General features: G+C 35.9%; 1 protein-coding gene across 1 annotated transcript; it reads left to right on the forward strand.

Moving 5' to 3' along the window:
- Positions 1–897: 897 nt before the first annotated feature.
- On the forward strand, positions 898–13,332 carry arfip2a (ADP-ribosylation factor interacting protein 2a). The gene is given in 13 exon segments (XM_048161470.1): positions 898–944; positions 1,314–1,484; positions 2,013–2,117; positions 2,422–2,478; positions 4,331–4,439; positions 4,548–4,610; positions 6,288–6,337; positions 6,339–6,369; positions 6,751–6,863; positions 7,243–7,464; positions 7,597–7,754; positions 12,282–12,456; positions 12,563–13,332. Coding segments are annotated over 11 exon segments (1,230 nt in total). The 5' UTR covers positions 898–944; positions 1,314–1,484; positions 2,013–2,021; the 3' UTR covers positions 12,719–13,332.
- Positions 13,333–14,325: the final 993 nt, after the last annotated feature.

Here is a 14,325-nt window from a genome sequence, read left to right on the forward strand (position 1 = left end):
ATATTTAAATTGGTTCATATAAAAGCGACGAGTTCATATAAAGCGACGAGAATATTTTCTGTGCACCAAAAAAATAAATAAATAAATAAATAACAACTTATTTAGTGATGGCCGATTTCAAAACACTGCTTCATGAAGCTTTGGAGTGTTATGAATCTTTTGTGTCGAATCAGCGGTTCAGAGTGCCAAAGTCATGTGATTTCAGCAGTTTGGCGGTTTGACACGCGATCCAAATCATGATTCGACACAAAAGATTCATAACGCTCTGAAGCTTAATGAAGCAGTGTTTTGAAATTGGCCATCACTAAATAAGTCATTATTTTTCTCATCACTTTATAATATTAATATTGAACCACTGTACTCACATGAACTGATTTAAATATGTTTTAGTACATTAATGGATCTTGAGAGAGGAAATGTCATTGCTCCCTATGAAGGCCTCACTGAGCCATCGGATTTCAACAAAAATATCTTAATTTGTGTTCTGAAGATGAATGAAGGTCTTACGGGTGTAGAATGACATGAGGGTGAGTAATAAATGACATTATTTTCATTTTTGGGTGAACTAACCCTTTAAGCTTTGGAGTGTTATGAATCTTTTGTGTCGAATCATGATTCGTATCGCGTGTCAAACCACCAAACTGCTGAAATCACGTGACTTTGGTGCTCCGAATAGCTGATTCATTATGCTCCGAAGCTTCATGAAGCAGTGTTTTGAAATCGGCCATCACTAAATAAGTCGTTATTTTGTTTTTGTTTTTTGGTGCACCAAAAATATTCTTGTCACTTTATAATATTAATATTGAATACCTTTATGGATCTTGAGAGAGGAAATGTCATTGCTCCCTATGAAGGCCTCACTGAGTCATCGGATTTTAACAAAAATATCTTAATTTGTGTTCCGAAGATTAACAAAGGTCTTACAGGTGTGGAACAGAATGAGGGTGAGTAATTAATGACATTATTTTCATTTTTGGGTGAACTAACCCTTTAAGTTAGTTACAGGAATGGGTTAACCCTAGCACTATTCACCAGAGCTGTCACAATGATGCTCACATTCCTGAAGTGATACTGACACCTCCTGGTCACACTGACTATAGCAGAAAACCTCTGTTTATCCCTTTATACCCCTATTTACAAAAAACTGCGTATCACATTTAACCTCACATCAATTATTATTTCTATTTGGATTGTATTTTGCGTAAAAATAAATAACAGCACTGCTGTTTACTCTCCAATAAAAATGCCGTTAGTATGTATCGACGCTATTACAGTAACCCTGAAGAATTTCACATCGTCACTTCCGTTTGCAGAGAACGGAGAGGATTTGCGTTACCGAGCGACCAAGAGGATTGACAGAGGAGCCTGTGGAGATTACATGCCCTCCAGACATCCATTAAAACACACACACATCTCATTTTGATCATGGAATAATCTTAAATGTGGTCCGTGTGGTTCTGTTCAGCGGTTGAGACGGCATACAGGTAAGTAAAGCAGCAGCAGATGGATCGCATAGGTCAAGCATCCTCTTCTCTCCCGGTGTGACACGTAGTCGTGCAGCGGCGCTCACAAGAAGAGGACGCTTGACCTGCTCCGGCTGAATCGCGTCATGGCGTCTATTCACATCACACTGTAGTATAAAGTGTAATCCAACCCTTCCCCCTTTAGTCAAGGGCGCAATTTTAACAGATGCCTATATAATCTGCTAAAAAAATGTTGGTATTGGCCCCCATATTATTGCTTATAGGCTGGCCTATAGATTCATGCAATGCATATAATATTGGTTTTCTAATAAAACGTGTATTTATCACTCTTTTACATGACATTATACGTTATACATATTTATATTTCAACATAATGCTGAAATATTGTATTTAATTGATTTTACTATATACTGTGTTTTAAGGTACCTACTCTATCTCTCTGTCTTCATGATGTCTTTAGTCTCTATCTATCTATCTATCTATCTATCTATCTATCTATCTCATCTGCAAAGTGTCTTTTTTTTGTAGATATCCATCATGACAGACAGTATTTTGAGCAAAGCCGCCACTATGGAAATACCCATCAACAGCAATGGGGACACCAGGACGGCAGAGGATGACAGTCTTGAGCAGGTGTGTATCTATTGTCCATCCAGGCTAATTTTAATTTCAGACCCACTTCTCAGTTGCGTCACGAACCAGACCTGATTGTGATGTGACGTCCTGTTTCTGTGGATATTGTGTGGCAGGTTCTGAGAGGCCTTGAAGGGTTGGCTTAATCACACATTAATGAGTCATTGTAAATATAGACACTGTTAATTGTAGTCGTGCAGCTCTGTTGTGCTTGGTTATTTTTTAGCATGTTTGTCTTCTCAATGTATCTGTTTCACCATCTTATTTGACACTGTCTTCACATTTTATGTTTTTCATGTCACAGGGTGCACAGATTGGTGGGAGCTTAGATGAAATTGTAGGCACACTGCCAGTGGCCATGGTGAGGGAGAGTTTGTGGGTGTCCCTGTATGTTGGAGCCCCATTCCCTTTGATTTAGTGTGGTCGATGGTTTGCATAGTTGCACATGTAGTAGTCACTGAGTTATGGGGCTTGGGCAAATGTTGGTGCCAGATTTATCACAAACAGGAGCTGTTTACTGGTCAGAAAAATCAAATAGAGACATGGAAAGCAGTCATGCAAATATTTTTGCATGTGTTTTATATCGACTTTTGATTTTTTTTTCTCTTAATAGGGATTCTCTTGATCTAAAGATATCCGGTTAATCAATATATTTCTCAACTAACTTGTTGAATTGCCACATTTTTGAGGGTTTTCTATATGTGTTAAGGAGAAGGTAAGGCTTCAGTGTTAAATGATTAGTTCACTTCTGAATGAAAATGTCATGATAATTTACTCACCCCCATGTCATCCAAGATGTTCATGTCTTTCTTTCTTCAGTCGAAAAGAAATTAAGGTTTTTGATGAAAACATTCCAGGATTATTCTCCTTATAGTGGACTTCAATGGACTCCAAATGGTTGAAGGTCAAAATTAGTTTTAGTGCAGCTTCAAACGATACCAGATCTTGATCTAATGAAACGATCGGTCATTTTCTAAAAAAAAAAACAAACTGTATATGCTTTATAAACACAAATGATCGCCTTGCAAGTGCTTCCATCATTCCGCTTTTCGTATTCTTCAAAAAGCTTACGCTGCATGTCCTACGCCTTCCCTATTCTACTTACACAAAAAAAGGAACTAGCGCCGCGTTCGTTCCACGTAAGACCCTTATTCCTCGTCTGGTATCGTTTAAAGCCCTTTGAAGCTGCACTGAAACCGTAATTTTGACCTTCAACCGTTTGGAGTCCATTGAAGTCCACTATAAGGAGAATAATCCTGGAATGTTTTCATCAAAATCCTTCATTTCTTTTCGACTGAAGAAAGAAAGACATGAACATCTTGGATGACATGGGGGGTGAGTAAATTATCAGGAAAAGTTTATTTGAAAGTGGACTAATCCTTCAATATAAGGCCATATTCTTTAATAAAAATAAGCTTCTAGTCTAAAGCAACATATTTGTGTGTGTGTTTAAGTATATAATTTGGTCACATTTTAGATTAGGGTCTAATTCTCACTATTAACTAACAATTAACTATGACTTTTGACTTAATTACTGCTTATTACTAGTTAGTAAGGTTGTTAAGTTTAAGAATTGCGTAGGATCAAGGATGTAGAATATGGTCATGCAGAATAAGGCATTAATATGTGCTTTATAAGTACTAATAAATAGCCAATATCCTAGTAATATGCATGCTAATAAACAACTAGTTGATAGTGAGAATTGGACCTTAAACTAAAGTGTTACCATATATATATATATATATATATATATATATATATATATATATATATATATAGCATCCAAGTGTAGTTATTGTTAACTAAAACTATTAAAAATCATTTTTGGTAATTGAACAAAACTGAATGAACATCAACGAAAATTCACAATATTCCCTTAGCAACTAAGTACTTAAATTACTAAAACTGAAATAAACATTAAAATGAAATAGAAAACTGAAAAAAGCACAAAAAAAAAAAAACTAATGAAATTACTAAAACTTAGAGTAAAAGTAAAATGAAAATCTGAAAAATAAAAAAATAAAAGCTCATTTAAAATAAATAATGTAAAAGTATATACCGTGAATAATACTAAAATAGCACTGCTCCTTCCACTCTTTTGATACCCACTTGTGTTTTCCCCCACCTAGTGTGCACAGTTTGTGTTAAATGTGTTTTTATTTCTGCATTTGGAGATTGTAATGTACTGTGAAATTAAATCCCATGACGTCTAGGACTTGCAGCAGGTGATGGTGTCTGGACCAAACCTGAATGAAACCAGCATTGTTTCTGGAGGCTACGGAGGGGCAGCAGAGGGCATCATACCCACCAGCTCCATCAAAGGTAAAGGGCACTTGAATAGCTCAAAATGGTGTCCGAATCTGATCTTGACTTGAAGCAGCATCTGAGTCATGTAGACCCACTTACATCTCTGCTGACGTATATGTCTAGGACCAGCCGTTCGTTTCAACCCGGAGTATTTTGACAGAAGATGTGGTAACACGCCCAAACCAGGTGTCTGTGCATGCATGCTAACTTGACAGAAGATCTTTTTTTTTTATTTTTTAGAATCTCTACAGCTTCCTCTCTCTCCCTCAGTGTAAAATGTGTCAGCATTTTAACAGCAAACATTTGGCTCTTTTCTACAGGGTCTGAGGACAGTCGCATGGTGGATGCATGTTTGCATATGCAAAACAAACCCCTTGTTTATTTTTGTTTGTTTTGAATTTACTGTAAATGTATGTTTTGTAACAAACAATGTTGTTTGTGAGCTGAATTTGTTTGAACTGTGGAATACACAATAATTCTCTAATGGTGTTTCTTTATGCTCAGTAACATGGTTGGCCTTAACACATTAACATGGCACTGATACACATGCTAGAGTACCAAACCTAACTGACACAGTTAGTGGCGGTCCATGAGGAGTTTTATTATTATTATTTAATTTGATTTATTATGTTCATTTGTATATCCATTCTGATTGGTCAGTTCACTAATCAGAGGTGCCTTCGTTATTAGCGTCATAAATTGAAAAATTAAATAAAATAAAATTTTCAATAAATTGAAAATTGGCAACAAAAGTTCATTTTAATTTATATTGATATATATATATATATATATATATATATATATATATATATATATATATACATACATATATATATATATAATACATACTACTATTTAGAAATTTGGGGTCAGTAAGATTTATATGAAAGAAAAATTAATACTTTTATTCAGCTAGGATGCATTAAATTGGTCAAAAGTGATTTTGACATTTATAATGTTACAAAAGATTTCTGTTTCAAATAACTGCTGTTATTTTGATTTTTTTTTTATTCATCAAAGAATCCTGAAAAAAATGGTTTTCACAAAAATATTTTTCAACTGTTTTCAACATATCAGCAAATCAGCATATTAGAATGAATTCTGAAGGATCATGTGACACTGAAGACTGTAATAATGCTGCAAATTCAGCTTTTCTATCACAGAAATAAGTTACAATGTAAAATGTATTCAAATTGAGACTATAATAATATTTCACAATATTAGTTTTTACAGTATTTTTATCAAATCAAAGTTGAAAAATAATAATAAAAAAATCTTACCAACCCCAAACTTTTAAATGGTAGTGTTATATATATATATATATATATATATATATATATATATATATATATATATATATATATATATAATATAATATATATATTATTTTAATTACTGCAGTTTATTCAATACAGTTCTGATGACCGCCACTCAACACAGTCAGTCTTTTTAGCAGCAACCTTGTTTTTCATTTATTAATTTTCATCCTCTACTTTCACCTTTTATAACCTTACCTTTTTATAAAGATATCATTTTCTTCTCTTTTGGTCTCCTTGCTCTTATAAACCTCTCAACATTCATTTTAAGCATTTAACTGTTAATTTCTGTGCATAACTCATCATCATAATCATCAATAATATTATTGTTTTTGGACATTTTGATAATACCATCTATGAAATCATTATGCATTTGATTCTGTCTACTATAATCTCAACTATAAAGCACAGTTAATGTTACAGTTATTGTTACTCATTCTCTGTTACCCCCAAAACACTTAATGTTGCAATTTCCCTAATGGTCTTTCACTTAAACTACATCTCCATCCCATTCCTCCACCCGTCCACTGTTATTCATTCATTTCAGACATCCGCTCCAAATCCAGGGGTATCACTCACAGCCATTCAGCCGCCAGTTCGGATAGCAAACCAGCCAGGACATTACCCAGGTATCCCAGGGATCCTCCTCACCCTTTCCTGCCACTGCCAGCCACCTTTTTTTCCAGTCCATAATTATCAGTCATTACTCATTTACTGCCATCACACCTTTTATTCTTGCCCCTGTTCATTTGTCAGTCTCAAGAATAAACGATGATTGGTTATATGTAGAATTTTGAAGTCTCTAGTCTGATAATGGTGCATTTTAGTAACATATTTTCTCTGTAGTCATATTGTGACTACACGAGATGTCTGTAAAGTCAATACTGTAACCTTACAGACACAACTGGGTGTTCCTTATTTCCAAAATGTCCAGTTTAAAATGATATTCGTATTTTGGGGTATGGCCCCTATTTGCACAAGTAGTAAGTACTTACATTTTCTGCCCTCAGCTCCCAGCATGCACCACAGCAACAGCAACCCAATGATGTCAGAGGAGGCCACAAGAGGAGTAGCTGTAGAGAAATTTGACAGTGTGAAAAAGTGGAGCATTAACACATACAAGGTACAAAAACCTACCGCATGGAAATAGTAGTTTGACATTTTATAAGTCTCTTATGCTCACCAAGGCTGCATTTTAGAAAAAATACAATAAAAACAGCAGTATTGTGCAATATTATTGCCATTTAAACTTTTTTGAATACTATTTTAAAATTTCAGTTATTCCTGTGATTGCAAAGCTGAATTTATTTCTCCAAAAAGAACAGCATTTATTTAAATTAAAGATCTTTTGTAACATTATAAATGTCTTTACTGTCAGTTTTTGATTTAATGTGTCCTTACTAAATACAATTATTTACATACAGGTATTTAGGATTTATTAAAATGTTAGGTAAAGCCATATTGGGATTCATTTGTATCTCTTTCTATCCTTTCATCATCAGTGCACAAAACAGATGTTTTCGGAGCGCTTCGGCCGTGGCACAAAGACGGTGGACCTGGAGCTTGAGGCTCAGATCGATGTGCTAAGAGAGACTAAGCTGAAGTACGAGCGTATTCTGAGACTAGCACGTGAGCTCACCAACCACTTCTACAACATGGTGCAGACTCAGCAGGCTCTTGGGGACACTTTTGCTGATCTTAGCCAAAAATCCCCAGAATTGCAGGTACTAATTATTTTTGTGTCCCCTGCTCTGCCTGCAGGTGTTGGGCCAATTTATATTTAGTTCCATATTATTACCGAATCTTACCTTACCATAATGTCCTATTTGCCCTAACCTAAACTTAATCCCTTGCAGGATGAGTTTGGCTATAATGCAGAGACACAAAGACTGCTATGCAAGAATGGAGAGACGCTTCTAGGTGCCATCAATTTCTTTGTGTCCAGCATTAATACGCTAGTCAACAAAACCATGGAGGACACGCTCATGACCATCAAGATGTATGAGAATGCAAGGTATCAGAAGTTTGATGTTAAGAGTTACGTTACTTCAAGAGTAAATGAGTGAATGTGTTATTAGCTGCTTAAAGGGTTAGTTCAGCCAAAAATGAAAATTCTGTCATTAATTCCTCACCATCATGTCGTTCCAAACCCGTAAGACCTTTGTTCATATTCAGAACACAAATTAAGATATTTTTGATGAAATACGAGGTATATGACTCCTCCATAGACAGCAATATAACCAACACTTTCAAGGTCCAGAAAGGTACTAAAGACATTGTTAAAATAGTCGACGTGACTGCAGTGGTTCAACTTTAATTTTATGAAGTGACAAGAATACTTTTTGTGCGCAAAAACAAAAATTATGACTTTATTCAACAATCTCTTCTCTACCGTGTCATTATCCTTACGCAGGTGATGCAGTAAGCACAGTGAAGGCTTTCGTGGTTGCGTCCGAATGCCGGCTCAACATTGGCCGACGCTGATCACGTGAGCGGCACGACACATGCGTGTGATGCTGACGCAGGTGCCGGCCAATAATGAGTCGCCGTTCTGACGTAGAACCTGGAAGCGCTGGATGTAAACAACGTATGAGAATGACACAGAAGAGAAGAGATTGTTGAATAAAGTCATTATTTTTATGCACAAAAAGTATTCTCATCGCTTCTTAAAATTAAGGTTGAACCACTGCAGTCATGTCGACTGTTTTAACAATGTCTTTAGTACCTTTCTGGACCTTGAAAATGGTGATTACAGGTGCTGGTCATATAATTAGAATATCATCAAAAAGTTGATTTATTTCACTAATTCCATTCAAAAAGTGAAACTTGTATATTATATTCATTCATTACACACAGACTGATATATTTCAAATTTTTATTTCTTTTAATTTTGATGATTATAACTGACAACTAAGGAAAATCCCAAATTCAGTATCTCTGAAAATAGAATATTACTTCAGACCAATACAAAGAAAGGATTTTTAGAAATCTTGGCCAACTGAAAAGTATGAACATAAAATACTTAGTTGGGGCTCCTTTTGCATGAATTACTGCAGCTATGCGGCGTGGCATGGAGTCGATCAGTCTGTGTCACTGCTCAGGTGTTATGAGAGCCCAGGTTGCTCTGATAGTGGCCTTCAGCTCTTCTGCATTGTTGGGTCCGGCATATCGCATCTTCCTCTTCACAATACCCCATAGATTTTCTATGGGGTTAAGGTCAGGCGAGTTTTCTGGCCAATTAAGAACAGGGATACCATGGTCCTTAAACCAGGTACTGGTAGCTTTGGCACTGTGTGCAGGTGCCAAGTCCTGCTGGAAAATGAAATCTGCATCTCCATAAAATTGGTCAGCAGCAGGAAGCATGAAGTGCTCTAAAACTTCCTGGTATACGGCTGCGTTGACCTTGGACCTCAGAAAACACAGTGGACCAACACCAGCAGATGACATGGCACCCCAAACCATCACTGACTGTGGAAACTTTACACTGGACCTCAAGCAACGTGGATTGTGTGCCTCTCCTCTCTTCCTCCAGACTCTGGGACCCTGATTTCCAAAGGAAATGCAAAATTTACTTTCATCAGAGAACATAACATTAGACGCTTCTGACACTGTCTGTGGTTCAAGAGTGGCTTGACACAAGGAATGCGACAGCTGAAACCCATGTCTTGCATACGTCTGTGCGTAGTGGTTCTTGAAGCACTGACTCCAGCTGCAGTCCACTCCTTGTGAATCTCCCCCACGTTTTTTGAATGGGTTTTGTTTCACAGTCCTCTCCAGGGTGCGGTTATCCCTATTGCTTGTACACTTTTTTCTACCACATCTTTTCTTTCCCTTGACCTTTTGTGTCTTGCCCTTCTTGTGCAAGGTGTCAATGGTCATCTTTTGGACAACTGTCAAGTCAGCAGTCTTCCCCATGATTGTGTAGCCCACAGAACTAGACTGAGAGATCATTTAAAGGCCTTTGCAGGTGTTTTGAGTTAATTAACTGATTAGATTGTGGCACCAGGTGTCTTCAATACTGAACCTTTTCACAATATTCTAATTTTCTGAGATACTGAATTTGGGATTTTCCTTAGTTGTCAGTTATAATGTTCAAAATTAAAAGAAAAAAACATTTGAAATATATCAGTCTGTGTGTAATGAATGAGTATAATATACAAGTTTCACTTTTTGAATGGAATTAGTGAAATAAATCAACTTTTTGATGATATTCTAATTATATGACCAGCACCTGTATATTGCTGTCTATGGAGGAGTCGTATACCTCTCGGATTTCATCAAAAATATCTTAATTTCTGTTCCGAAGATGAATGAACGACTTATGGGTTTGGAACAACATGAGGGTGAGTAATTAATGATAGAATTTTCATTTTTTGGTGAACTAACACTTTTTTTAAATTCAAACTGCCAAAAAGGTCTGCAAATTAAATGGATGTTATTTAGATTGCTTAATCAAATTAATCGCATGTATCAAAATTTGCTGAGGAAACCCCTAAATGAAGATAGGTCAAAGACTTGTTGTGGAAGATAAGTATTGAATAGACATTACAAAAAGGGGCGTTAGAAGTCAATGCATTGCTTTATTTCCTTGTCATTGAACATAAGCATATTACTGGATTCAGTCCAGTCCACAGGAATTCATTTTGCAATTAAGTTTGTCATTCTGTTTGTCACATCTTGTTTGTGTTCTTGCATCACGTTTTAAATGTGTTCACCCAAAAATTCTGTCATCATTTACTCACCCTTGTGTCTGTTATTCCAAACCTGAAAGACTTTCTTTCTTCTGTGATACACAAAAGAAGGTATTTTGAGACATTTCTCAGTTTGTGTCTATACAATGGAAGTCCAAAAGATGTTTGCAACAACATGATGGTGAATAAATGATGACAGAAATTCTAATTTATAGCTCTAGTTACACTGTAAAACCTGATAAGTTCAGAATACTCTAAACTTTTGTGGACACCGATTACCTCAAAATATTTAAGTAAACCAACCCAATTTTTTTAAGTTAAAGGGATAGTTCACCCAAGATGAAAATTGTCATCATTTACTTCCCCTCAAGTTGTTCCAAACCTGTATACATTTCATTGTCCTGCTGAACACAAAGGACGATATTTGGAAGAATGTCTGTAACCAAACAGATCTCGCCTCATATTGACTACTATAGTATTTTTTCCCCCTACTGTGGTAGTCAGTATGAGGCGAGATCTTCTTGGTTATAGACATTCTTCCAAATATCTTCCTTTGTGTTCAGCAGGACAAAGAAATGTATACAGGTTTGGAACAACTTGAAGGGAAGTAAATGATGACAATTTTCATTTTTGGGTGAACTATCCCTACAAAAGATTAACTATCCCTACTCAAAGATTATTTTAATAGAACTTAATTTTATTTTGTACTACACAAACTTGTTAATTACAACGTAATTGAAATATTGAATAAACAAACTCATAATCTTTATGGTTAAGCATTAGTTAGCTACAGCACACTAGCATGCGCTAACGTGACTATCAAAGAGCTTATCGCTATATATATGTTTGAATTATTAATCAACATGCAGTGATATATTTCCTTTGCAGCCCATTCTCGACCTAACCGCAGGTACTACTCTTCACCACTGTGGTAACCCTACAAAACTTAACATAACAGAAACACCATTAAATACCAAAATACTAGAGCAGTAAACAATATCACATCTCCCCATATTTTAATCTTGTGCACTGCAGAAACACTCAAAATAACACTTAAAGGAACACTCCACTTTTTTTGAAAAAAGGCTCATTTTCCAGCTCCCCTATAGTTAAACAGTTGAGTTTTACCGTTTTCAAATCCATTCAGCCGATCTCCTGGTCTGGCGGTACCACTTTTAGCATAGCTTAGCATAGTTCATTGAATCTGATTAGACCGTTAGCATCTCGCTCAAAAATGGCCAATGAGTTTAAATATTTTTCCTATTTAAAACTTGACTCTTCTGTAGTTACATTGTGTACTAAGACCGACGGAAAATGAAAAGTTGCGATTTTCTAGGCCGATATGGCTAGGAACTATACTCTCATTCCGGCGTAATAATCAAGGAACTTTGCTGCCGTACCATGGGTGCATAGTACTGTCAGACCCGTAGATCGGCTGAATGGATTCGAAAAATAGTAAAACTCAACTGTTTAACTCTAGGGGAGTTGGAAAATGAGCCTATTTTCAAAAAAAGTGGAGTGTTCCTTTAATTTCAACATTTATTCTCCTTACGCAAAGCATGCTGGGAACTAGAAAACTGCTGCAACTCAGTCAAAGTTCCACGAACTAGTATCAGATTTTGAGCTCACATAACTTTTTTCTATTAAGTACAATGAACTTTCAGTAGTATTTGAATGAAATTAACTCATTTCATTTAATTAAACTGTTTGGTTTTACATTGTATGATATCAAGGGATTCACAGCCTGCACTTCTAGGAGGTTTCCTGGAATATCTTGTTTTTTTTTTTTTTGCCTAGTATTAGTTATATAGATTTACTGAACACATATAATAATGGTGTTTTCGTTTTAGACTGGAATTCGATGCCTATAGGACAGACCTGGAGGAGTTGAGCGTGGGTCCGCGGGACGCTGCAGCCATGGTGCGCATTGAGATGGCTCAACAGCAGTACCAGATCCACAAAGACAAGTATGAACGACTGCGCAGTGATGTCACCATCAAACTCAAGTTTTTGGAGGAGAATAAGGTACCATGTTGAAATCCCTGGTATTTACATGTTGTATTTCATACGTCAGAGTTATTCCTTGCTTTTGTTGTAGTTTCTTCAGATTTCTGTTGATGTTGATTTCCAGGTAAAGGTGATGCACAAACAGCTCCTTCTGTTTCATAATGCTATCTCGGCGTATTTCGCTGGAAATCAGCAGCAGCTGGAACAGACTCTCAGACAGTTCAACGTGAAGTTGAAGCCACCGGGTTCTGACAAGCCGTCTTGGCTTGAGGAACAGTGATCACTTTCTCAATGTAAAGAGACACTCAAACATGGAAACCTGAAAATGGATGGATGGGAATGTAAAGAGATGCATCAAATGTGATTCGTATGAATGATTAACACAATAGAAGTGGAAGTTTTCATGATGCCAAATCCTGGAAAATGTTTTATTTAAAGCCGGAAAAATCTTCCGATGAATATAATTTTAACTGACCATGGTTACGTTTTACAGCTGCCTTAACTTACTTTTAGGTATATCATATGGGTTGTTCAAAGTAAAAGTACGCAAAATGGAACAAATCAATTACATCACTCACTTTCTGTAAAAACATTCACATTTTATGAGGCATTCATAGTCATATTCAGAAAACTGGTCTGTATCCAGTGTGCACCTCCCAGGCCAGTTTATATATTTTGTTTTATTTTGATAGAATAGAGCTGAAAGGAATGAATGTTGTGCTTGTGCGTTTGTTTTTAACATAACGTCGTTTGAGGGAGGATTGCGTCAAGGTATAAGAAAGAAAAATTGCTCACGGTATGTGTCATAAGAAGGTTAATAATATATTTATATTTATGTAAATTGTGAAGTCCCACCTATGAAATTAAAACACATTTGAAGGCGATAGAATCTAATGAGTTTGTATTGTGATGTTTATCATGTCTTGCATGCGTCTCTTTGCATTTACTGCCACATGGCAGCTCGACCAAGTTTCATTCTGAGCAGTGACTTCAAACTCTGCCAGGCTGGCAGCAAACGCTATTGGTAGAGTCTCCTGCCAGCCAGGAAAGATTGAACCGCTTTTCCTTGATTGGATGGATTGTTATTCCCTTGGCTCTCTACTCAAATAAGAGAGGGGCTTGGTTTTGGTTTCACTGTGGTAATCAAATCGGACCAGTCATTGTTTCTTGGAAGAGAAGTTATAATTTTGTATTCGTCTGGAATAGAAGAGCTTTGCTGGTTTGCTTTAACAAGAATTTGCTACATTTGCAAGTAGTTTTTATCAGTGTTACACATTTTTTTTATATTGATTCAGCAACCATGCCTGGTATTTTATCTTCTTAAAATAGTGCTCATAGCCCATTCTTTACAGTGGACATTTCTTAAAGTATAATACTGACTAGACTGTTGAAATCAATCCAGTCCTATATACAGTACAGTCCAAAAGTTTGGAACCACTAAGATTTTTAATGTTTTTAAAAGAAGTTTCGTCTGCTCACCAAGGCTACATTTATTTAATTAAAAATACAGTAAAAAACAGTAATATTGTGAAATATTATTACAATTTAAAATAACTGTGTACTATTTAAATATATTTGACAAAGTAATTTATTCCTGTGATGCAAAGCTGAATTTTCAGCATCGTTACTCCAGTCTTCAGTGTCACATGATCCTTCAGAAATCATTCTAATATGCTGATCTGCTGCTCAATAAACATTTATGATTATTTTCAATGTTGAAAAGAGTTGTGTACTTTTTTTTTCAGGATTCCTTGATGAATAGAAAGTTCAAAAGAACAGCATTTATCTGAAATACAAAGCTTCTGTAGCATTATACACTACCGTTCAAAAGTTTGGGGTCAGTAAGAATTTTTATTTTTATTTTTTTCAAAGAAATTAAAGAAATTA

This window comes from Megalobrama amblycephala, linkage group LG16 (genome assembly GCF_018812025.1).
Source record: "Megalobrama amblycephala isolate DHTTF-2021 linkage group LG16, ASM1881202v1, whole genome shotgun sequence".
Lineage (NCBI taxonomy): Eukaryota > Metazoa > Chordata > Actinopteri > Cypriniformes > Xenocyprididae > Megalobrama > Megalobrama amblycephala.